The 22,719-nt window shown below is 40.5% G+C and overlaps 1 protein-coding gene across 1 annotated transcript; it reads right to left on the bottom strand.

Annotated features, from left to right (window-relative positions):
• Positions 1 to 10,845: 10,845 nt before the first annotated feature.
• Positions 10,846 to 16,944, bottom strand: LOC311274707 (uncharacterized protein). Its single transcript, XM_084382618.1, has 5 exons — positions 16,351 to 16,944; positions 15,454 to 15,634; positions 15,291 to 15,365; positions 14,612 to 14,674; positions 10,846 to 13,759 (listed from the first exon to the last, which is right to left on the bottom strand). The coding sequence occupies exons 1-5, from the start codon at positions 16,648 to 16,650 to the stop codon at positions 12,495 to 12,497; spliced, it is 1,884 nt and encodes a 627-aa protein (XP_084238744.1). The 5' UTR covers positions 16,651 to 16,944; the 3' UTR covers positions 10,846 to 12,494.
• Positions 16,945 to 22,719: the final 5,775 nt, after the last annotated feature.

Raw genomic sequence — 22,719 nt, 5'->3', positions numbered from 1 at the left:
AAGCCTGTAACTAGAGATACGAGACAAAGCAAAGTGCTTGTAGATGACATCATGGTGTCCAGTCCAGAGTTCTGTGATATCCTGCACCAAGTTATGTGACTTCATGGACAGTCGTTAAGCTATTTTGTGTTGACAGAATATGTCCAGAGGCAGACAGACAAGGCGAAACCAATACCAGCTGCGCTAGAGTGGGATACCATTATCCCTAAATTTAAAGGTGCAATATGTAAGAAAAAAAAAGTAAAAAACTGGTCAACAGTCAACTTAAATTATCAACAGAATGTTAAGAAATAACAGTTTTTACATTATGTCATCTATGTATTGTGCTGCAGAGATATCAACTAAAGTTAGTATGCTAACCAGTTAGACCATCCTAATGCTCCTGTGCTGGCCCCTGGTGCTTCTAGCGCAGCAGTTAGCGGTTACTCAGGGGATATGCTGCCCCCTGCTTGTTTTCAGTATGAATTTGACAGGTGGCGGATTCTTACTGTACATATTGCACCTTTAAACTAATTTGGGCCAGGGCTGTAAAGTTGGGGGGCAATGCCCCTTTCTGGCACCTTGGCTTGGGCCACACAGATTTTTGAGCTCTGCCTTTGTTTCTGGTGTCAGGTCACTGAGTGTGCGACTTTAGTGCGACTTGAGTCCAAGTCGCAAACTTGAGTCCTCATCTCTGTATAGAAGGTGTCTCCAGGAGCACATTATGCCATGATGATACACCAACAATAAAATTCTGATGCTGTCAATCTGGTAATAGAAGCTGTCACAGCTGATCATGAATTAACCGTTAACATAAACTACCTGGCGAAGGTTACTGAAGTCCAGGCTGTCAAATCTTAAGGAAAACTCTGACTACATGAAAACAGTGTCAACTTTGCTCTGAGGACATGGCAGATTTCCTTCAATCTTTAACAAACTTGTTAACTCTTTTGTTCTTTCTCGTCTGATGAGGCTAGCTATTTAGAAACTCTCGTTGCACTTTCAGCTCAGCCATTTTTCTTCTTCCATCACTGAAGATAAAACCATGCAACACTCAACCTCAATAAACCCCAATATTCCAGATCAGTGGCGCCTCTCCACTCTCCTCCGCTAGCTTTCCACGTGTCCATGGCAACGTTTCAGTTTAGTATTGATTTTACCATTTGAACACTTTGCAGATCTTGTTATGCCTTATTATCGCTGGAGCGAAATGTCCTCCTCCAGCCACCGGACTGTGCTCTCAGTTCAGAGCCACGCAGGCTCCATTAAGAGCAGGCCTCAGCCTATTTGGGCTCCAATGAAACACTCTAATGGTGCCATTAGAGCAGGTAGATTAGTCACACATGCAGGCACGCTCACATGCGCTCGCACTAAGTAACACGTTCATGCTGTGAATGCATTCAGAAAGAGAAAGAAAAGAAAACTTGGAGACATTCCAGAGAAAGTCCTGACTGTGATGTTATATTTATATGTTGACAGGCCCAGTATGACTTATACAAGGCATTACTGAAATAAGTGAACCTGAAAGAATGCTGGATCAATGGAGGGCATTTTATTGACTGAGTCCGAGGTAATTGAACAGTAGAGACAGAGGAAACAAATAACGACAGGAAGAATGGAGGACCTTTATTAACAGCAGTGGAGATAGAAACATAATTAAATAAATGCAGACAAGTGTTAGGAAGTGATTTAGAGGATGATAGTGATTCTGTGAGCTCTTCTCCTCGGGGAGTGCTTCCCTGGAGCAGGCTCACTGAGGGCCAAAAGCCAAAACTGCTTTCATTTTCTGTCTATTTTTAGAAAAGTCCTGTGATTTATGCAGGTGTATAGAACGGTATATAATATGTATGAATGAAACAGCCCTGAACACCAAAGGACAATCTGCATCAATAGACGATTACAGCACAGTGAGGTTACAGCGGCTATATGAAGTACCCAGTGAAATAATGTCAGGCGACTCAAAGAGAGATTTCCAGGCTTTTACTGAAATACTTTAATAGGTGAAAGACTCGACTGTCCTTGGCCCCTGGAAAGCATTTCAATATAAAGACATCATAAAGCTGTCCGTCTTACTCGCTGGAAAAAATGACTGATAATGGGAGAAACGAATTACGGCAGGAGCCTTTCTGGAGCTCCCTGAACCTGCTGCTGCCTGTAGAGAGAGAGAATAATATGCATGTGAAACACAAAAGACACCAACTATCCAGGCCTTCATTTATCTATAGATCTATAGGTTTATGGAATCTATATGTTATAATATGATGTCCTGTAATCGAGCATATTTCCTCTGCTGCAGCTGTAACATCAGCTTTCTGTTAACCAAATATTACAGTCGATATCCATTTTGCATCCAAACATTATAGAGTGTAAATTAGTGTAAGAGAGAAATATTTATTTGATTAATTGTTCCTTCAAGTAACACATTTGTTCCCTACAGATCCATCCTGCAAAACTCTGTGTACTCAATATGCTTGAATTAAGCAGTTTCCTTGCTAGATCTCAAATGACTTAATTAGTTCCCTAAAATGAATAGCTCGTAGTGTTTTTCCTCGACTCTTGTACTAAATCCAATCGTGAGACACTGGGCTTTGTTGTTAGAGGGTACAGATTCATAGACAGAGCAAGTGAAATAACTAACAGACAAATGAGTCATTTGAAGACATGCTTATTGATATTACCATTGAGTGGTTAGTAGTGCTGTACTTCATGACAGTGGTTTGAGACATAATATTTGCATGGCTGTAGGAATGGTAATGTCTGTTGGTCCACCACTTTAATCCAGACTGAAATATCTCAACACTTATCAGATGGATTGCCCTGACATTTGATCTACAAGTTACTTACTGTAGGTCATATTTTTAATCCGTCCAGTGTTTTGGTTCATGACCAAATAAAGTATCAGTTTGTAGTGAAGTGAAGTGGTGGGACAGAAGTGCTCAGATGAACAAAAAAGAGCTTACATAATAGCCAACATGTGTGATAGGGTTGGGTGTTGTCTACTGGATTGGCATTGTGCACAGACACATCACCAGATGAAGATATTAATCCAAATGTTCATTGGTCAAGCTGCGTGGATTCATGTGGAACCAAACAGCATAAAGATGGCCTCGCAGCTGTACCCATCTTAGTCCAAAAGGTCACTGGGCCGCAGTTTTCTTCCTCCAAAGCCATGTTCTGCTGCGGGTTAATCAGTTCCGTCTGCAGAGATGCTGCACGTGCCCTTTCTTAACAACTGCAATATTCTTCACTGGAATTGGAGATCTAATGCTGAGCAGCACTGACCTACCTACACTGAAGCTGTCAAAGAGATATCTGAAATTTCCAGCCAGCCTCTCCAAGAAAGGAAACATGATGATGATGGTGATTACCATCAGTCTGCTGTAGAAGAGTTAGAAAAGTGGATATGTGGAAGGAGCGTACTGCTGCCATCAGAACACACACTGTGCTGCGCTGTCAAAGCACGTCTGTCTTTCTCTTTTCCACACATGTATTCACACATGACAGGCAGCTGATATATGCAGGTTCAACATTCTGTATGTGTTTGATGCTCTTTCACGTCACCTGGCTTCCTTCTGTGCTTCCATTAATATTTCTACGGCCACTAGAGGTCGTCTGCTCACAATAAACACAAATATGGGTCATAATAAGCTGAGCACAGTCCGTCTGTATGGTTGTTTTTCTAATGAGGACGGGCCGACCACATAACTGCCAAACATCAGCCTCAGCTGTGCTTTGTGTTTTGTGCTAATTAGCGACTATTAGCATGCTAACACACTAAACTAAAATGGTGAGCACAGACAACATGTTAGCTTTGTCATCGTAGGCATTTTAGTATGCTGATGTTTGTATTAGTTAGGTTTTGTAGCCATATTCTAGTAACTACATATTTAATTCTCAAATATTTAATGACTTAAGTTTTGAAAATTCAACATTTTATCTGTAATGACCCGTCAGTCATAAATCATGTTTATGTGTTTGCTTGAATGACTGATGAAATGAAGGGTTCAGATAAGAGCTATTCTCAGTTGGATTGATATTCCTCCGACTGCAGAATGAATAAAAAACACGATTAGCGATAATAAGGAAAAGTAAACCAATCTATTAAAATACCAGTTTGATTGATAGTCCCTGGAGCGCACAATTAAAAAAAAACAAGATTTAGGAAAATACATCAAAATAAAGATAATTGTTTTTTAAATGAACCCTTCAGCTGTCTTCCACAGGTAGAGGGAAGTATGAACCAAGTGGGAAATGAGCTAAATGACAGGCAGAATGTCAGACTTGATCCCTCTGTGACTCTCGTCTCTGAGTGCGCTCCTTCTGTTTTTTTTTTCTCCTTCTCCTCCTGTCAATAGTGCAGCTGGGTCTCCGTTCCCCATTGGCTCCATTTAGATGCCTTGTTTTGATTTCTTCACACGAAATATCACTCCATCTTTGGAGGCCCGGGGGTGCCGTTCCCCCACTCTGACCTTTCTCTGTCAGTCAATAAAATGAACCCTCCTTTCATCAAGAGGACTCGCAGGAAAAATTAATGCATCATTTGCTGCCGCTGCACATTTGTTATAGAACCATTGATTCTGGACGGCTTCATCACCGGCATTCAGTGGTTGGTTGCACTAGACTGCAGTGTGCCTTTGTTAAATGTTGCATCGCTTAGGTCTGCTTCTGATTATGATGGCGTTTTTGGAGTATCGTTTTCACATCGGGTTTGGGACAATAAAGCAAGTACACACACGTTTGAACAATAAAATGACCATTTACAGATGAGATATGTATTGTGATGATGTGTAATTGTGTAGGTGGCAGGTACAAACCGAATGTGTTGATACGAGGATGTGTAGGAGACTTTCTACTTCCCCTCGATTACATTTCAAAGGGAAATGTTGTCATTTTTTTGTCCCCTATACACTGTATATCACAGCTGGAGTTAGTGTTTACATCTTCCGATTCAGATTCCACATTAAGCATGAAATAAATGCTGTTGTATCTGTATATTCTTTCTTTCTTTTTCTCCTGTTTGATCGGTTCTTTCTTTTTACTTTCTTTTTCGTTCCTTATTTACTCTCTCCTACTTTTCTTTCCTTTTCAACAAATGAGAAAGCATGACGTTTCCCTTTTCCTTGCCATCACTACTTTATATTATTTGTGATACTTAATTAAAACCGTACCGATAACACTTATTTACTCAAATACATGGATGGATTACAGCACAGGCTTACCAGGCCCAGGCCAAGGGGCCCCAGAGGGTTAAGGGGGCCCCTAAGCCAGAGAGACATACTAACATTGATCTTTGGAAAGTCACAGGGCTCAATCAAAAGCAGGTTGTGGTTTTGTTTTCATCTTGATCATAATCCAAGTCCCTTAATATTGGCTCTTTCCATCTTATATCTGATCCAATCTGATCTGTCTCATCCAATGTTTGTTTTCATTGTATTTTTGTTCGTTTGTCCCCAAAAGACACAGCTTTAATGCATATTTAGGCTATTAAAATGCTAGATTAAGAATAATAAGAATAGTAAAGCAATTTAAGTATGTTTAAAAAATATCATTACTTTGATGGCACTTATTTCTCACTTCCTGCAGACTCAGCATTGATTTAATGTGTGTGAGCTCAGTTCACATCACCGCTGACACCAGCCCAGCACTGAGCTCCAGCTCTTGTGTACAACTCGACCCACATACGACTGATAACGTGGCAAAATGCACTTAATGTAAGCTCAGGCTGAACACTCACATGATCCTGCTCACTGCTGACAGCCGGACTGCTGCTGCTGACTGATGGGCCTTCCACATGAGAGGGAGCAGTGAGTGATAAAGAGCTCGACAGAGTTTAATTAATGGTGCCTGTCCAAGGTCAGAGTCATCATGTCACCGAGCTGTGGCCCCACAATTGATTGATCGCATTCTGCTCGCACGGTCACATGTCTAGTCAGGTGACGCGCATTGATCTGGCTCTGTGGCCTGTGACAGCACTCCAGATACTCCGGATCGAGCCAGCCATCAATCCATTCATCCATCCATCCACCCACTATCAATTCATTCATTCATTATCCATACATACGTTCATTCTTTTTCCAATCCTACCATTTACTGTTCACCTATCAATCCATCCATCCCGTTAGCCATCCTACCATCCATCCATCCAACTGTCTGTCTATCCATCCATCCCTCTATCTGTTCATTCATCCATCCAACTTATACAGTATTGTCAGTTAACCTCTTGAAAATCTAACCCTAACCCTCACAATGTAAATGAAAACAATTATCAAAGAAGCTAAAAAAGTCGAAATTTTAAAAGAATCATAAATAGAAAAAGTTGATGACAACAGATCACAGTGTGGTCTGGTAGAAGTAATAAGCTGTAACAGTAAAATAAAGTCATCATAAAAGGCTACACTAACTCGTAGAAGTGAGTCTCTGAAGAAGAAACAGTGTTGGTGCAGCTGATCTCTACAGACAGGTCCCTGCAGAGTCCACGAGCTCTGACAGTGAAGCTATGATTACCACTGTGACTAAATCTGGACCTTGGATCGAACGATCGGGAGGAAAGCACCTCTGCATGCTGATTACCTGTTCTCCGTCCCTACAGTTTATCACTCTGCAGTCAGTGACACTCTGTCACCACACGGCTCCAGTTGACCGTCAGGGTAGTGACCCCTGAAACTGTCTTCCATTAATCACAGCTAGACAACACGCAGGGCTCCACGGTGGACGAGAAATGAAAGTTGCTGGAGGTCAGTCAGGCAAGGCGGCAGCGGGATCGCCTGAAGGTATCAACGCTGCTGCTGTTTCTGAAGTGAACTTCTAAGTAGTAATAACTTCTGTCTGTATGCAAACGGATCAATATGGCTGATTACAGGGATCAGGGCTCCAGGATCAGTCAGGGGCCATGAGGTGATTTGGGCGTAGTGCCCGTATTTGGTACTGCCGGACAACGTGACAAACGCTTGCCGGGAAAGTCTTCACCACATACGGGATGATTATAAAAGGAACGGCTATAAAATGATGAATAAACGCCTCTGAAAGTTACAATCGCTCTTAATCAAATGAAATTCGGTCCAAGCCAATAAAATCAGTGAATTATTTTCATGCCATTTATGTGTGCAAGGAGCCAGCAGGAAGTCAGTCGGCTCAGCCAGAAGAAGTCTCTAAAACACATGTTCCACAGAGGCCCGAGGAAGACGGAAAACATTAGTGGTGTTTTCACCAGATAAAAAGCTTTAGTTGGAATGAACGGGGTGAACACTGTGCCCACGTCTCAAGATTGGGTGCTGTTTGACAATTTTAGTAAAGATACCAAAACCATTTGCAAAACTTTACTTCAAGGAAAATGAGCAAAAGCTTTTCATTCGTCATGTTCTGTTTGGGCTTTTTCAGTCGGGGCCAACGGAAAACAAAGCTGTGAATCATCTTTTAAGTTCTGTTATCATTTATTTGGAGCTGTGTGTCACTTTTCAGCTTTGTTTTTAGTCTCAACCCACTCCTTAGTGAATTATCAGGCTCTTTAGCAGCTAAATTCTCCACTATGTTAACCAGCTAGTAGCTAACTGTGTTCGACTGTCTTCATGGGCAGGTAAAGTTCAGCTTTTAGAGATTTTTAGAAGCAAACAGCTTCCTGCTTCAACTGAAAACGGCAACTCGGACCAGACATCTGATGCCAGCTTTCAGCTCCAGAGCTACCCGTTGCCAGGGGGAACAAATCGAACTGCCATTTGATTAACCCTGGCACACATTCTTTTGTTTTTTTTCTCTCTCCCTCTTTTTGAAGGCTTAAGCTTAAGGATTGTTTTATTTCAGAAGCACTGGAAAAAACATCAATTGAATAATTCAAGCTAATTAAATTTTGGCTGTTGGATCACGATCCCTGCCAAATTCACAAGGTGTTTTTGATGTGCCTGACATATCTGCTGCTTTAATGACTATTTGGCTAACTACCGGTACCATTCACCGCACACTCTTATAGAAAGACAACAAGCACGGATTAGGAACACACACGGTCAGCCACCACACTAAATTAATGACATTCCTGCCAGTTTGTCAGCAAGATTGTCCAATATCTAACCTGATATTAGACATTACAGAGGACTCTCTGACAACACTAACGTTACATTTGAGGGGAAAAAAGAAGAAATTGTTTTTTTATTATATACTTTTCAAAAATGTAAGATATATTCACTGCAACAAGCCAAACTGAGCTTTCTCACCCTCTATATTTGCTATCCTGTCCTTGCATGATTATTTCTGAACAGTTCTAATGAAAAGCTAAAGTGTGTTTGTGTATGTGTGTGTGTGTGTGTGTGTGTGTTTGACTTGCAGAGTTATTTTTTAACAAACTTCCTGCAAAGAGAGCTTCACCTCAGTGTCAGTGGGAGTTTAATCTCCGTGAAAACACTGAATTCTTAGCAGCATTAAGCACAGCTGGCCTAAAGGTTATACTAAATGCAATAAACTGGTATTAGAAGTGTGTGACCTGCTTAGTGCAGCATGAGACGTACACACACAGGGGTACCGCTGGCACTGCCGCGAGCAACACTGAGCTCTTCGGAGAGCGAGTTTACGCGAGGACAAAGGTTTTCAGTTTCCTACGACTGAAATTGACTTTATTTCTTCATACAGCAACTTTTTGGAGGCAGACAGGTGATGACTATTGATCACGTCCAATCCAGTTTCAAGGGTCCTTTCAAAATGCTGTTTTTTAAGTCATCAGTCTTGATTGATTTTAAAAAACATGTCAGTTTTGGTGTACTTCCTTCCTTCCTTCTTGTTTTGTTTTATGTCGTGATATTGTTTTTTGGTACTTAATGTATCTTTGTTTTCTTTCTTTTTCACAACTTGAAAAGCTGGGAAGATTTGGGGATTTTTAAAAGTTAACTTGAAAAAGTAATGAAACAAACATTATACCTATAAATTCAAAACACAGACGACAATTCTTCAACTCAAATCTCCCAAATCTCGCCTATCGAAAAATGACGTCTGCAGCAGTAAAAGTTTTGAACATTCCTCAGAGAGATATTTCCCCAAAATAAAGTCAAGAGAAAGGATGACTGTCTGTGTGCATAGCTGCTGATAGTGTACTGTATATCTCTGTGGTGTCATCCTGGGCGTTGGGCTTAACGTTAATGCTGCAGTTTCATCTATGTTGATCCTCTAGCACCACCTAGTGGAGGACTTCACAGAAGACGTGTAAGTTTTAAAGTTTTGGTTGGATTCACCTGAATTAACAATGTCTGATGGGAAAGAAAGTGAATTATAGGTTGTCCATGATCATCACCAGGTTATTAAATATGAAAAGATTATCAGGCCTACACGTGACAAAATATATTTTTCTGTGTTTCGATGAAGATGTTCAGGAAACACTGTCTAATTAGATGCTCCAGAGCCTTCCTGAAGTGTCTTCCTCATTACAGCACAATCATTTTTAATGCTCCAAAGATTTGCCTTGTGATCTCCTCAAGGATGCTGTGGAACAAGGTGTTCTCGGATGGATGTGATCACTCAGAGTTTGTATTTAATGAAGTTGACTTTTTTCGTAAAAGGTCTGAGTGGACCTAAACAATGACAGAAGAATCTAGACTATATATACTGTACTCAAGACTAGAATTGACTTTAATCAGTTTTTATCTGTATCAAGTAATATTCTAATTCTTAACAAACCGTATTTTTCGCTTCTCTTTCTCACTTCTATTTTGAATAAAATCCTAACAGTAAACATTAAGTCAGCAGCATAGTTTAACATCTTAAGAAATAAACTCATTCTCTTTCTTGTGAAGAGTTTCATGAGATGGAGCTAGGAGATGGTTAGCTTAGCTTAGTTTAGTTTAGCATAAAGACCAGAAGCAGAGGAAAACAGCTAGCCAGAGTCTTATCGAATGTAAAAAGGAGGGTTATGTGCTGGACTATTTCTGGGCCAGGTGCTTTGACTTCTACAGTGTTAAACAGGTGAGATACAGCATATTAATTAGTGATCTTTAGGGAGGAGAACAGGAGATAGAATTAATTACCTTTGGTAAGAGCCAGTATAGATGTTTCCTCCTGTTAACTGTACTCAGGTAAAGAAAAGCTAACTGGCTGCAAATCAGCATATTTGCAAATATGTAACACTATTCTCTTAAATCCCACTATTTCCTCTCAGCTCAGTGGTAATGTGTTTAATTCCCAACTGTGAACTCTTGACTGTGTTGGGAGGAAATCTGAGGATTAAAGGGCTGGAACAGTAATTAATCAAGGAGTGTATTTTTAGTGCACTTCAGGTGCAGCGCTGTACACCACACTGCGATGGAAAAACTGGTCACTCACTTCTCATGATACATTTGAAATGACTCAGATACGTGACTGGTTTGCCTCGGAGCTCAGTATCATAATCAACACATGCCCTTTGTGCTTCAGTCTTAATTACTTTCATTCTGTGATATCCATCCAATATAAATCTAGCTACTGCTCCTCATAACACGTCAACAAACTGAGCTGTATTTGTGACTGCAGCTTGTGAAAAAAAACCCAGTGTTGTTCTATATAACTACGTCTGTACTTTTATACAAGGTCTCGAGACGCAGGAAGTGTTAATTAGCTTAGGTTTTCTGGTTTCTTTATTGACCTCATTTACCCCCTCCTCCCCTTCCTTTGTTTAATGACAAAGGAAATTACCCACATGTAAGTAATTTGTGTGATTACAATAAAACCAATCAAGTGGAAATAACAGAAACATTAAACTGTAAGCGAGCACAACTTTAAGCAGTAGTGGGTAACTAACTGTAAAGACATGCAAACAACTTTTGAGAAGTCAGATTGAACCCAGTGATTACTTTGTTCATACTTTGTAGGCATTCAAGTTAACCTATAAATGAATCCACAAAATATTGACCAGAATGTTTGTCAGGGGGAAGCTTTATTACTTCAACAAGTCTAATTTTGTCACACAACAGACTGCGGCAACAAAATAGTTTTGAAGTCTTCTCAACTGTTGTCAAAAACCTTCAGAAGTCTCCAGTTAGGAGTTGGTGATATGAATTAAATATTCTGTATTGTTATGAACAATACTGACAAAAGTAAGTGGACACTCTAGACCCCAAAGGTACGTTTTGGCATACAGTCAAATTTTTGACAAACGGATGCTTCCAACTTTGAGGCAAACGTTTGGGAAAGACCATTTCCTGTTCCAACATGACACTAACCCCCATGCACCTGAACCCCATCCAACACATGTGGGATGAACTGGAACACAGACTGTGAGCCAGGCCTCGCCACTAGGGTCGGGTACCGAATTCAGTCATGTCAAGGGTATCTTTAGAAAGGAAGAGAAAGGGCAAGACATCACCCCAGCAACAAGTCGCAGTGAGTCAGGCCAGCACTCGCTACAATATTTGTAATGTCGAACACAGAGCTGACCAAGGCAACGCGTCTAAACTGAGGAAACACCTGCTCAAACAGTATAAAAGCAGAAGCGTGGACAGTGTTAATGGAGAGGTAAGCCTTCACAAACAGCTAAAAGTGAGGTATCGAAAACTTTATTGACATCTTGAGGTAAATAATTAGCAGGTAGAGAAGTTGTTACTGGGGATAACTGGGATTTTCCACTGTCTTGGTTGATATTATCTTAGCATTCTAGCATTAACCAAAACTCAGCTACTGGCTGTGTCCAAAATTCGACACCAACATGGTGTTTAGTTTTTTAAAACAGTATGTGAGATTTTTTTCTGACACCTTAATATGAAACAACAGCACATGCATTGCATAGTATTTACTGGCAATTATTATAGTATTCAAGCAGTGCAGTAAAGGCTACAACAATAACAGACAAAGCGGGTGCTGCTTCTTCTACTTTGGATAAGGCTGACGAGACAACGAAAGGGCGTATTGCTGTCCTTTACAGTTCCAGTAATGTTCCTTTTGAAAGTTATGTATATTTTTATATACATGCTGATATTCCAGAGTAAAAACAGTCTGTCCAGCCACTTCCAGGTCTTTGACAGCTTCCTCTGTCAAGGAAATGCCAGCGTTGCACTGGATTTGATTTTTTTTTTTGTTGGCTTCTTATATTTTACAACTGATATTACATTTTTGTTACTATAGAGAGAGGTAAGTACTGAAAAAAGGCACCATTGGGTACAAGTACTGAATTCCAGGTACCAGTATCGTTACCGCATCGCTTCAAATGTCAGCAGTACCAAACCCTGCTGATCACCCATCTTTAATGTTGGACCTCAGTATACTCTTGTGTCAAACTGGGAGCAAATCTCTACAGCCAGGGTCCAAAATGTGATGTAGAATCTCGAGTGAGAAACCATTTTTTAGAGTTTCTATTGTTTTTGGTAAATCTAATGAATTTTATACTTGCAACCAAGGTTGAAGAGGTCTCATACAGCCAGGGATATTAGAGGAGTTGACAACTCTGTACTGTATATACAGACTTGAAAAATCTGTATCATCTCCCAGTGTTTATCTTCACATTTCCCCGCCCAGTCTCTAGTGAACGGTATGTTATCGTGCAGAAAGTGACGGTAAGAAGGCAAAATGTTTTAGATTTTGACTGCAGCTTTTTCAGATGGTTCATCTTCATCTGGCAGGTGACTCCTCTCATGCTTCCTAAATTCGCTGCAGTACATGAATCCTTTCCCACAGATCATACACCGGTACGGTCTCTCTCCTGTGTGGATCCGTCTGTGCACCTTCAGGCTGGTGGACTGGGTGAACCTCTTGCCGCAGATGTTGCAGCCGTACATCTTCTTCCCTGAGTGAATCATCATGTGTAACTTAAGATTGCTGGGGTTGCTGAACTTCTTCTCACACTGATCGCAGGCGTAAGGCCTCTCCCCTGTGTGGATGCTCATGTGATATTTGAGATTGACCATGCAGCGGAATTTTTTGCCGCAGACGTCGCAGACCGGCTTCTGCCCGCGTTTCTTCCCGGTGTGGATCCTCATGTGGTTCTGAAGCGCGCTGGCGTGGCCGCAGCGCTTGCCGCAGGTCTCGCAGATGTACGGCCTCTCTCCCGTGTGGGTCAGCATGTGGTGTTTCAGAGCGCTCCGGTGACTACAACCCTTACCGCAAACCTCGCAGGAGAAAAGTTTTTCTCCGGTGTGTTTGCTCATGTGATTTTTGAGGACGCTCGAGTCGCTTGAACCGAAGCCGAGAACGTCGCAGCAGTTTTCCTTTTGCATGTGAGTCACCCGGTGAGTGGCCAGGGACAAGGACGAGAAGAAACTCTCCCCGCACATTTCGCAGACAAAATCTTTCTCTCCGGAATGTAGATTCTCGTGATCAGCCAAACTCTGTCTGCACTCAAAGGTCTCTGGGCAAAGCGAGCAGACAAACGTCTTCTTTAAGGCACAGCACCTGTGCCGCTGAAGTGGCAGCAGCCCGGTGAACTGATTCTCACACAGCGTGCACACATGAGTGATCGGTTTCTTCAGGCTGTGCTGGCGCATGTGTCTCTTGAATGTAGACTTGTAAGCAAACTCTGTCCCACAGTCTGAGCATTTGTAAAGCTTCTCTCCGGTGTGACGCCTTGAATGTGCGGTGAGCCCCCGCAGTCCAGAGAAACGTTTGCCACACTCGGAGCAAAGGTGAGGTTTGGAGTGAGTCAGGTAGTGTCTGTCCATCAAACACTTCAGAGCAAAGGATTTGTCACAAGAAGGACATTTGAATGGCCCTGTGGTCTTCTGCTTTTTAATCTTGGATGCGTCTGCATCCTCCTGGATGACGTCTTCCTCACTTACATCAGAGGCCAGAGCTTCAGTTTCAGATGGGGATCCAGAGTTAGTGTCATGTGTGGCTGCATCAGCTGAAACAAAATAGGATTCATTAGGAGATTTCTAACAAAGTGTGGTTTACATAACTAACCCAGACAAACTCAGCCACTCATATACCCATATATTTTCAGCTTTCTTTTGCTCATTAAGAAAAACTAGATTGAAATAAAGGAGAAACAAGTTTGATTATGGTAAAGGATAAGAAACCTTTGCAATTTACAACCTCTTCCCTGACTTCACTTTTTTTACATTGCTGACACACAGCAATGGAGTAAGTAAGAGATTTTATTTTTCAGGAGGCAACAGTGGTTCAGTGTGGAACACAACAATTAACTACAAAAACGGCGAAAGATTTAGTTTCCAGTGTGACTTTAAAGAGAGCAACAACAACCAGAAAAGGCAAAAGCAGTTCCAGTATAATGTATGCATGCAACTCTGCAAGACTGCATATTTGTACTAAGGACCCTGGACTTGGAATAATTTACAGCAGGCCTATTGAACTACTTTTATAAGGCTAATTAGCCTACTACTAACAAAATGTTTAAAGAGGCCAGAGTGAGTTTATTTAAGCGCCACATTCAGCCAATGGGCCACCAGTTGAATATGTCCGATTTACAAGAAAAACCTCAGTTAATATATGAAGCATTTAGACACCTCATTCAAAACATGTTTCATAAAGAATGTGTGAAATAGTCAGACTTTTTCATTTAAGCCTCATAGGCCCTGTCTTGTTGTGCTTGCAAATTATGTGAATGTTGTAAATTAAACAGACATGCTTACTACTCCACACTGCTATTCACACAGGATTGTGTGTGAACTCATTATTTGGTTTGTAAAAAAACCTGTTTTGTAAAAAAATAAAAATAAAAAAAGCCAGTAGTTACCAGGTATGATGACTATTTTTAAGTCAGCTGCTGCTGCTGCTGGTTCTTCAGTATGTTGCTCCTCTAAAAACACAAAACATGAAATCACTTTCAGTGAATCCCACATAAAGATATAGATATATTCTCTTAGAGTTGTCTCATTTTTGTCTGAGTTGGGGCTCACAGCGTCCTGCAAAAACTGTTAAACCCCTGCATTAAAGCACAGCAGAGATATCTTACGACAAAGATGAGAAAGTTGTGCATGCCTCCTAGCTACAATGTGTTGGTCTGAAACATGGTGCTTAACAGATGAGAGTCTGTCCAATGAGAATTACTGCCAGGCAGGACATCTGTTCTGCCAACTGTTTATAAATGGAACACAGAATGAGGGTAGATCTCGGCAGCGACGGGTGGAGGAAAAATAATTTAGGAGATGCATCGCTATTCCCACTAAAAAGATTGTATCTCTCGGCAGAAATGTCAATAATCGGAAACTTTAAAAAATTCCCTCACCTAATCTCCACCATGGACAGTGGTGTGACATCATTATTACTGTGATTATGAAAGCAGAAATGTGTTTTACGAAGTAGCCTTTTTACGAGTCAGAGTAATTGAGAACCCTGAGCTTTTTGATTGGTTAATTTTGTTGATATTAATGAAGAAATCATATCAGCTGACTGAATACCTCGACAATACATACGGTCATTCTCCATTCTTATTGCTGGTCCTTCCTCGATTTTTTTCCTCTTCTGACGAGAGTTCCTGGACGCCGATTCTGTAATTTAACAAGATCATAAAACCTTGATTTTAATATACAAAAAAAATGCCAGTGTGTGAACTTAAAAAGCCGTCAACTGACTCACGCTTTTTGGGCCCGACCACTTGTTCTGCTTTTGGCTTCACTCTCATCTGTTTCCTCTTGTAACTCAGCCTCTGCTCTGCAGCAGGAATATCCTCAGCCTCACACAAGGACACTTTCAAAATCATCAGCATTTTCTCTACAGCACCTTTGGACCACGCTGCCATGAGGGATGCAAACTGATTCTTTGAAGACATGGGTGAGACAGAATGAAGAGCAACAAGAGTGGTTAGTTATACATGTTTAAACAATTAAGTCAGTGAGCTGATTTGTTGAGTAGCCATGCAATAATCTTCACAATTATAATAAACACATCATGATTTAGGGGATTTATTGAAGAGGACATGTTTAGAGTTAGCGTTTCAAGCTGCCAAAATATGAGTATGTGCTGCTTCACTCCTGTTTGTATTATCATTTAAGGAATATCTGTGATTTGGGATGTTGCTTGGACAAAAAGGGCTATTTGAAGGTTTCACTCTGGGGACATGTTATAAAGATTTTGTCACGATTTTCAGGCATTTTTAAACAAAGACATAACGATGGGTTAATTGCTAGAGAAAATACTTTCAGTCTGAGAACCCTGACACCAAAAAAACTGAAAAGTTAACATGTTTTGTCTTTAAAGAACTGAATAAAAGTTAGTTTGAGCAAATGTTTGCTGTTGCACAGAAGTCCTCCGCACTTGCACTGCTGTCTTCCGCTAGCGTCATCTCCATGGTAACAACCGACAAGGCTCATGGGTAGAGTAGTGCCATAATAAGCCAAACAGACGAGAATAAACAGCGGTTTCTCACTTACTTTGAAGCGAGGCAGTTTGTATTAGCTGCACAACTAGTTAGCTAGTTAGCTAAGTGGCCGTTCTCGCGCTTTACAACAGTGTGTGTGTCGGTGTGTGTGTTACCGTTATGGCTTCATTAAACTGCTGTCTCCCCTCCGCTGGAGTCGCGTCGCTCTCCTCCTCCTCCTCGGTCTTCACAGGAGTTACCGGAGCCGGAGCAGAGCGGTGCTGAGCGGCCATGGCGTTAGCCCAGCACTTATCCAGAAGCGTGCTGAGCTCCGTCACCGCCGCTGTCACCAGAGTGTCCATCACAGCAGATATCCGAGTCTCAAAAGTCTCCAGGCTGAGCATGCTTGTGAGTAACTTGGCAGTCTTATTTAGTTTTTTCACAGGTCTCCTAAGTGTTTTCTGTCCGCAGGACATGTTGTCAACTGTCTTGTTGCTCTGTCATCTTCTTCGTGGGATTCACGGTGGAGAGCAGATGCATTTTAGAAAGACGTCTGCCCCCTAGAGGACATGAAGGGTCCTGACACAGTCATAACAACAAACAGCCTACAGACATACTGAACTGGTGGCCCCTGGGCTGAATGTGGCCCTTTAACAACCTCATTCTGGCCCTCTGATCATTTTATTAGTTGGTTAATTGGCTCATTTATTAGTTAGGAGATAAACTTTTTTTCTCTGCACCTTTGGATACATAATGATCCGTTCTCGATTTTAACTAATAAAGCAGAGAAAAAAATGAAAATGTGTGTTGTTTTATCACATTTAAATCACTAGCTCTACATGTTAGACACTGCTAATGTACTTCATTATATATATATATATATATATATATATATATATATATATATATGTACAACATATAAAATCTACATCATTGTTTTTTAAATGTTATTTTGGCTTTTCCTCTCTTAAATGTGATTCTCCCCATTTTATTCAGAAAAGATAACCAGTCAAGGTCGATGATTCTTCTGGGTTTAAAATCCTGTGCTTAAATATTTACTTCATCTATTCTACATTATTTGTCTCATGTTCTTGAGCAACTCTTTCAACCCTCACATTAAAACAAATTATGTTAAGCACCACATTTATGACACATACATATACATACATATTAAAGTCAAAGAAATACATCTTTTATTCTATCTTTGTTCATTTGTTAGCAGATTGCAACATTTTGGTTGGGTTAAAGGTCCACTGCCTAGAATGTAGGAGGATAGATATAAAATAGATATAAAACATAATATTTATAATTATGATTCCATGAGTGTCTAATCACCTGAAACTAAGAACCGTTCATTACCTTCACTTGAGCCTTTTATATTTATAGAGGCAGCGGGTCATCTTAGTATAATGAAAAAGTATAATGAAAAAGTATAATCCAGGCTTTAATGTGTGGTTGTAATTCCTCACTGTACACACTAGAGGACAGTGAACACTCATGGTTACAAAGATATAAGACTCAGGGGAAAAAAGACTCTCTGTTAAATTTAAATGTTTCCTTAAGTGCTACAATGGGAGCATCAGACTCAGTGAAACTCCACAGATCATTTGCTTTGTATTCCTGACGCGATGCTGTGCATTGACTTGACTCCTGTTCCTGCTGAACTGAGCCAGTGTGTTTGATCGAACTGCTGTCAGCTCAGGAGGCACAAGAGGGAGGCCAGATGCTTCCACGGAATAATATCAAGACTGTGGTCGGACACTCCACATGTGGCCCTCCGCTGGTTCCACTCAAAGCCAATGAGAAGAAGTGTTGAATTCTGCACATTAAACAAAACACAGCAGGAATTTAATTTCCATGCAAAACACACTTCCTTTATTGTGATAACATGCAGGCAATTAAACATCAAAGAGTCTGAATATCTTCCAGTGAACTTTATTTTGGCTTATGTTATCTGTCACCATCAGTCCTAAGGAAGAGAAAACAAAAATCCTATTTGAATATAATCTTCTCATAGTTGGAGGGAAACCTAATTTAGCACAACAAAGGGAGAGGAGTGACAAAACCTCAGATAAACATCTGATAAACATTTAGGTGTTCCAAGTAGAAAATGCTGCATGTGGCCAACAGAGGCAGACAGACGACAGAAAAACAAACCTTTCGGGCGAATATGTGGATGTGGTTAGATGATAATCACATAATAATAGAAAAGACGTTTATTCAAAATGTTTCATCATGAGAAAACAAATGTGTTGCCCACCAACCCATTATGTTCCAGATGTGTTCATTGGAATTGAGACAGTATCAAATTGGATGTTATTGGATTTTATTCAACACTAAATATTTTAAAAAACGACTTCAGAAGACTTGATCCCTTTTTAATATTTTTCTTTTTTTCTTTGTTCAACTTTGCATCTATCCAACTGGAAACTGAGGCGTACTGGCAGTTAATTGGCTTCTGTGACAGTAAAGATAAAATAACCCTTAAGCCAATTGATATGTTTATTTCTTCCGAAACACAGCTGTGTGGATACACTGCACATTTTGGCACCCCTAACTGGGAATTACCATGATACATTTTGATAATATGATACATATTTTAGAATTTACATTCATTATAACATCTACAACCGGCAAAGTTTTTCATTTCCAGCTTTTTTTAGTACAATCCCAATTATTATTGATGTTTAAACTGATAAACTTTGTTGTTGTATTTTTTTTTTAAATATACACTCATTATGAATGAATACCTGCAACACACACAGTGAGAAGAATCACAGCGTCCAGACATTTTTGGAATCAGGGTTGTGACTAGCGTCCATGATTTGGAAGTTGAAGAGCATATAAAGAGAACAGAGAGAACAATTAAACAGTGACAACATTTATATCAGTATTTGACTGGTTGCTCTCATTAGCAATAAGTGACACATATACAGTATTTTCTTTTTATTTCCAACATGGTTTCTCATCAATGAACCTCCAATATTTTAGATATAGAACATCAGAAACAGTTTTCTCTCCACAGGCTCTTTGACTCTCTGCTTCAGAAAGATATTTAACTCCACCGATTTCACACATTAAAGTGTATTTACAGGTCTTGGGGAGTACTACTGCATGTGTGGGAAAAAGTAGCATACATTTTGTGTGGCTCAAGAGGAAGCTGTATGTAATCTGATAAATTGCCTTCACTGATGTCACTCAGTGGCGAAGTGGCATTGTGGGTAATGTAGGCGGGAAGTTTCGAAAAGCAAACCACTGGTCACCTACAACACTGTTGGACCCATTATGGAAAGTGATATCACTGAGGGCAACTTATTAGATTACATGTAAAAGACTTTATACTACATTCACGATGCACTAGTTTACAGTACCAAGACCTGTAAACACACTTTAATGTGTAAACTTGGTGGAGTTACCCTTTATTTTAGAAGCTGCTCAGACTCAAGATTTAGCGACATTCTCTACTTCAAATACACCAAAAGATTAGATTAACTCCTTGGCTACCAGGAGGCTTACTACGAGCCTTCATGGGGCTTTAACATGAGCTCAGGGCTATCACTGAATAGAAAGAGTGTTAAATGGCAGGGAAACGGCTGGTGTTGTTCTGTGTTATGCTCCATTACACTTACTGTCAACAAATCCTGAGAAGGACCAAAACCGAAATGAGCTAGTACAATGTGTGAATTTCTGAATTTCTAGCCCTGTTTATGACACTCGGCGCTGAGCCCAATCTTTAACCTTTAAAATAAGCTCTGTCGTGTTTTAAAACAGCAGGGCACTGTAGTTTTTAGCAGTTTAAACAGGAGGAAATAGTGCATTTGTTTGTGACTATTTCCAGCTGTGGTTTGAGACATACTTGGTGCTCCAGTGAGTATTTCCAGCAGCAGGGCAGTGTTTGTGGGATTGAGCCAAAATAAACTCCAGTGTGCGTGTTTATGGGTAATACAGGAACATGTCTCCCAGTGCAGTGAGGCTCACTGATGTGTTTTCAATAGTTTTAAGGACAACAATGGAGCTCCATAGCGCAGAGGAAGAAGATGCAACAGGCTTTAACTTCTGCGGTGGGACACATTCATGACTGGTTTTGGTCTTTTTCAATAGTTGTCAATGAAAAAAATACCTTATCCTTCAGTGACGACAAGAGCGAAAACAAATTGGTTTTAGGTTAGAGCTGCAACGATTAGTTGATTAATCAATCAGTCGATGAAAAAGAAAATTAATTATTATTGATGACCAGATTATCATTTAAGTAATTCAAGCAACAATGTCAAACATTTGCTATGTAAAAGTCTAGATTTTCTGCTTTACTTTGTCATTTATGACAGTAAATGAAGAGTCTTTGGGTTTTGGACTGCTGGAGTTTAAGCACAGAATCTTCAGATTTTCTTTTTGTGTGTGTGAAACACTTTCAAATCATTTTTAAACATGCTGTGTCTTCTTTCATTAGATTATATAGATCTCCAGTAAGTCAGGAACAACAGACTTTTTGTCACACATCCTTATCATCTCTGTACAAGTGAAGAACTTAGCCACTGTGAACAAACTGTTAAGACTCACTGTTCAGCAGTCAACTAAGCTCTGCACCTGATCAGAAACCGCAGATACACACGACACAAACACAATAATCCGCTGATCTTGCCTCAAAACTCTTGTTCCTTCGGATTGATCCACAGACTGGCAGCCTGGAGAGCTCCTCTCTTAGACATGTGTGAAGTAAAACATGGCAGGATGAAGAAAGTGTGACACTCTCCTTGTCTGAAAAAAAGAAACAGGTATATCCGTATCGTCCTCCAGCTCCAGCAGCAGCAGCAGCCGCAGACACCGTAGCAGTGTAGTAATCCCTGGCAATGTGATTTTCATTATCTGTCCCAAATCATCATGCCAGAGACCCACACGGCCACAGCAATGACACCTCTCCGTCCTCCAGGAAAGCTCACCGCTCTGCCCTCCTCTCCTCTCCTCTTGTCATCTCTCTCCTTTCTCCTGCTACTTTTCCCCTCACGTTCCACTCTCTCCGGTCCTCCCTCCCCCACTCTCCTCTCTCAGGCTCCCATGCTCGGTTTAACTTTGGGTATTTCCCTCATTAACTGCTACGCCTATATCAGGAACTCCAGAGAGGCCCGAGGAAGTCTGGCTCTGAAATAAAAATGACAGCGTGCTCCTCTGATAGTAACTAATGATAATCACCCCGTCTGCTGGGTGGCCAGGTCTCATGGCAGGTGGGAGGGCATTCTGGGACACAAAGCTTGAATAGTTGAGACAAAATGAGAAAAAACCCTTTCTACATCCATCTGTTGTCGCTTTGATGTCCTTATTCTCGCCTTGTTTAGTGTGTTAATGCAGGAGGGGTACAGACCTGGATTTCACTTTTGATCAGTTAAAGGGACAGTTCATTGAATCATTAACATTCACCTCAAGTAGTTTTGGAAGGTGGCTCGGAAAAGTTTGCAGCTTGAATGCAACTAAAACTGGTTTCATTATCGACACAAGAGGAGGAGTGCTGCAGTAAGCTCCTTTCATATCTGATATCCTGAAGGGGAGCTGTATGTGGGGACGCATATGCCCGGATCAGCCCTGGTGTTGAGCAGCCTCTACCCTGCCAGCTCCCTGCTAAAAACTGTGAACCTAAAGTTCAGTTCACCCAAATTCTGTCGCCCACCCTGCTCCTGACCTAATACGCAAGACTACAAGGTACATTTCGTTCGTTGACCACCTGGCTGTGGTAGCAGTTGCTGTTCTTCATATGTATAGTTGAACACTGGTTCACTGTGGCCCCAGTTTTTGCCCCTCACACATTATCAATCCTCCACAAATGCTGGTGGAGAGACGACACTGTGCATGGACGAGAGATTTATTGCTCTTCTGCGGCAGTAAACGGCATAACCGCCCGCAAAGAACTGTGCTATATATAGTGAATAAGATATTTTGGTCTGATGAACGCTAACATTAACTTAACATCAATAAACAGCAGGGTACATCCACTGGGTGTGTTTTTTCCCCAACCTGCCACAAAGGGCAGTAAAGCTATACGAGCTTGGCGAACCACTGAGAGGCTCCCATAAAAGACTAGTATACTTTATTGTATTAGAAATATAATTATACAAAACTTATCACGAGTATACTTTTACTTTATACTTTAAAAAAATAGATGTCATTAGGTTCAGCTTCATTGTACTTAACATATACTTACTGTGCAATACTGTAAGTGGTATTTAAGTGTACTTCTTAAAAGAATACGTTTTGTAAGTGTTTTGCAAAATTGAACACAAGTGTACTTTTACAAACCATACTATATTACAAATACTTATAGTAGTCATCTAGTGTACTAATAAAAAGTATACTTGTTTTAATGTCCTTTGTAATATACATTTACAGTAGTATGCCTTTTTAAAGTGTACTTTAATTTCACTTCATTATAAGTATGTTTGAGTACACTTAAAAACAGTGCACTTAAATATTCGCTCATTTTAAGCTGTACTTCAATTATTTTAAAAAAATCTAATTATTTTCATGTTGTGTTTCCATGTTCTATAGCTATAACACCA

This window comes from Pagrus pagrus (genome assembly GCF_965226575.1).
Source record: "Pagrus pagrus genome assembly, chromosome: 19".
Taxonomy (NCBI): domain Eukaryota; kingdom Metazoa; phylum Chordata; class Actinopteri; order Spariformes; family Sparidae; genus Pagrus; species Pagrus pagrus.
Note: the sequence above shows the minus strand (reverse complement) of the source record. Positions and strands in the feature narration are given on the sequence as shown.

Bases quoted from the DNA above. Each gene is read 5' to 3' on its own strand.
- LOC311274707 (XM_084382618.1), bottom strand. From the start codon at position 16,650: ATGTCCTGCGGACAGAAAACACTTAGGAGACCTGTGAAAAAACTAAAT. The intron at 15,635-16,350 runs GTAACACACACA...ATGTCTTCAAAG, and splicing joins AGTTTAATGAAGCCATAACG to AATCAGTTTGCATCCCTCAT. The intron at 14,675-15,290 runs GTATGTATTGTC...TTGTGTTTTTAG, and splicing joins AATAAGAATGGAGAATGACC to AGGAGCAACATACTGAAGAA.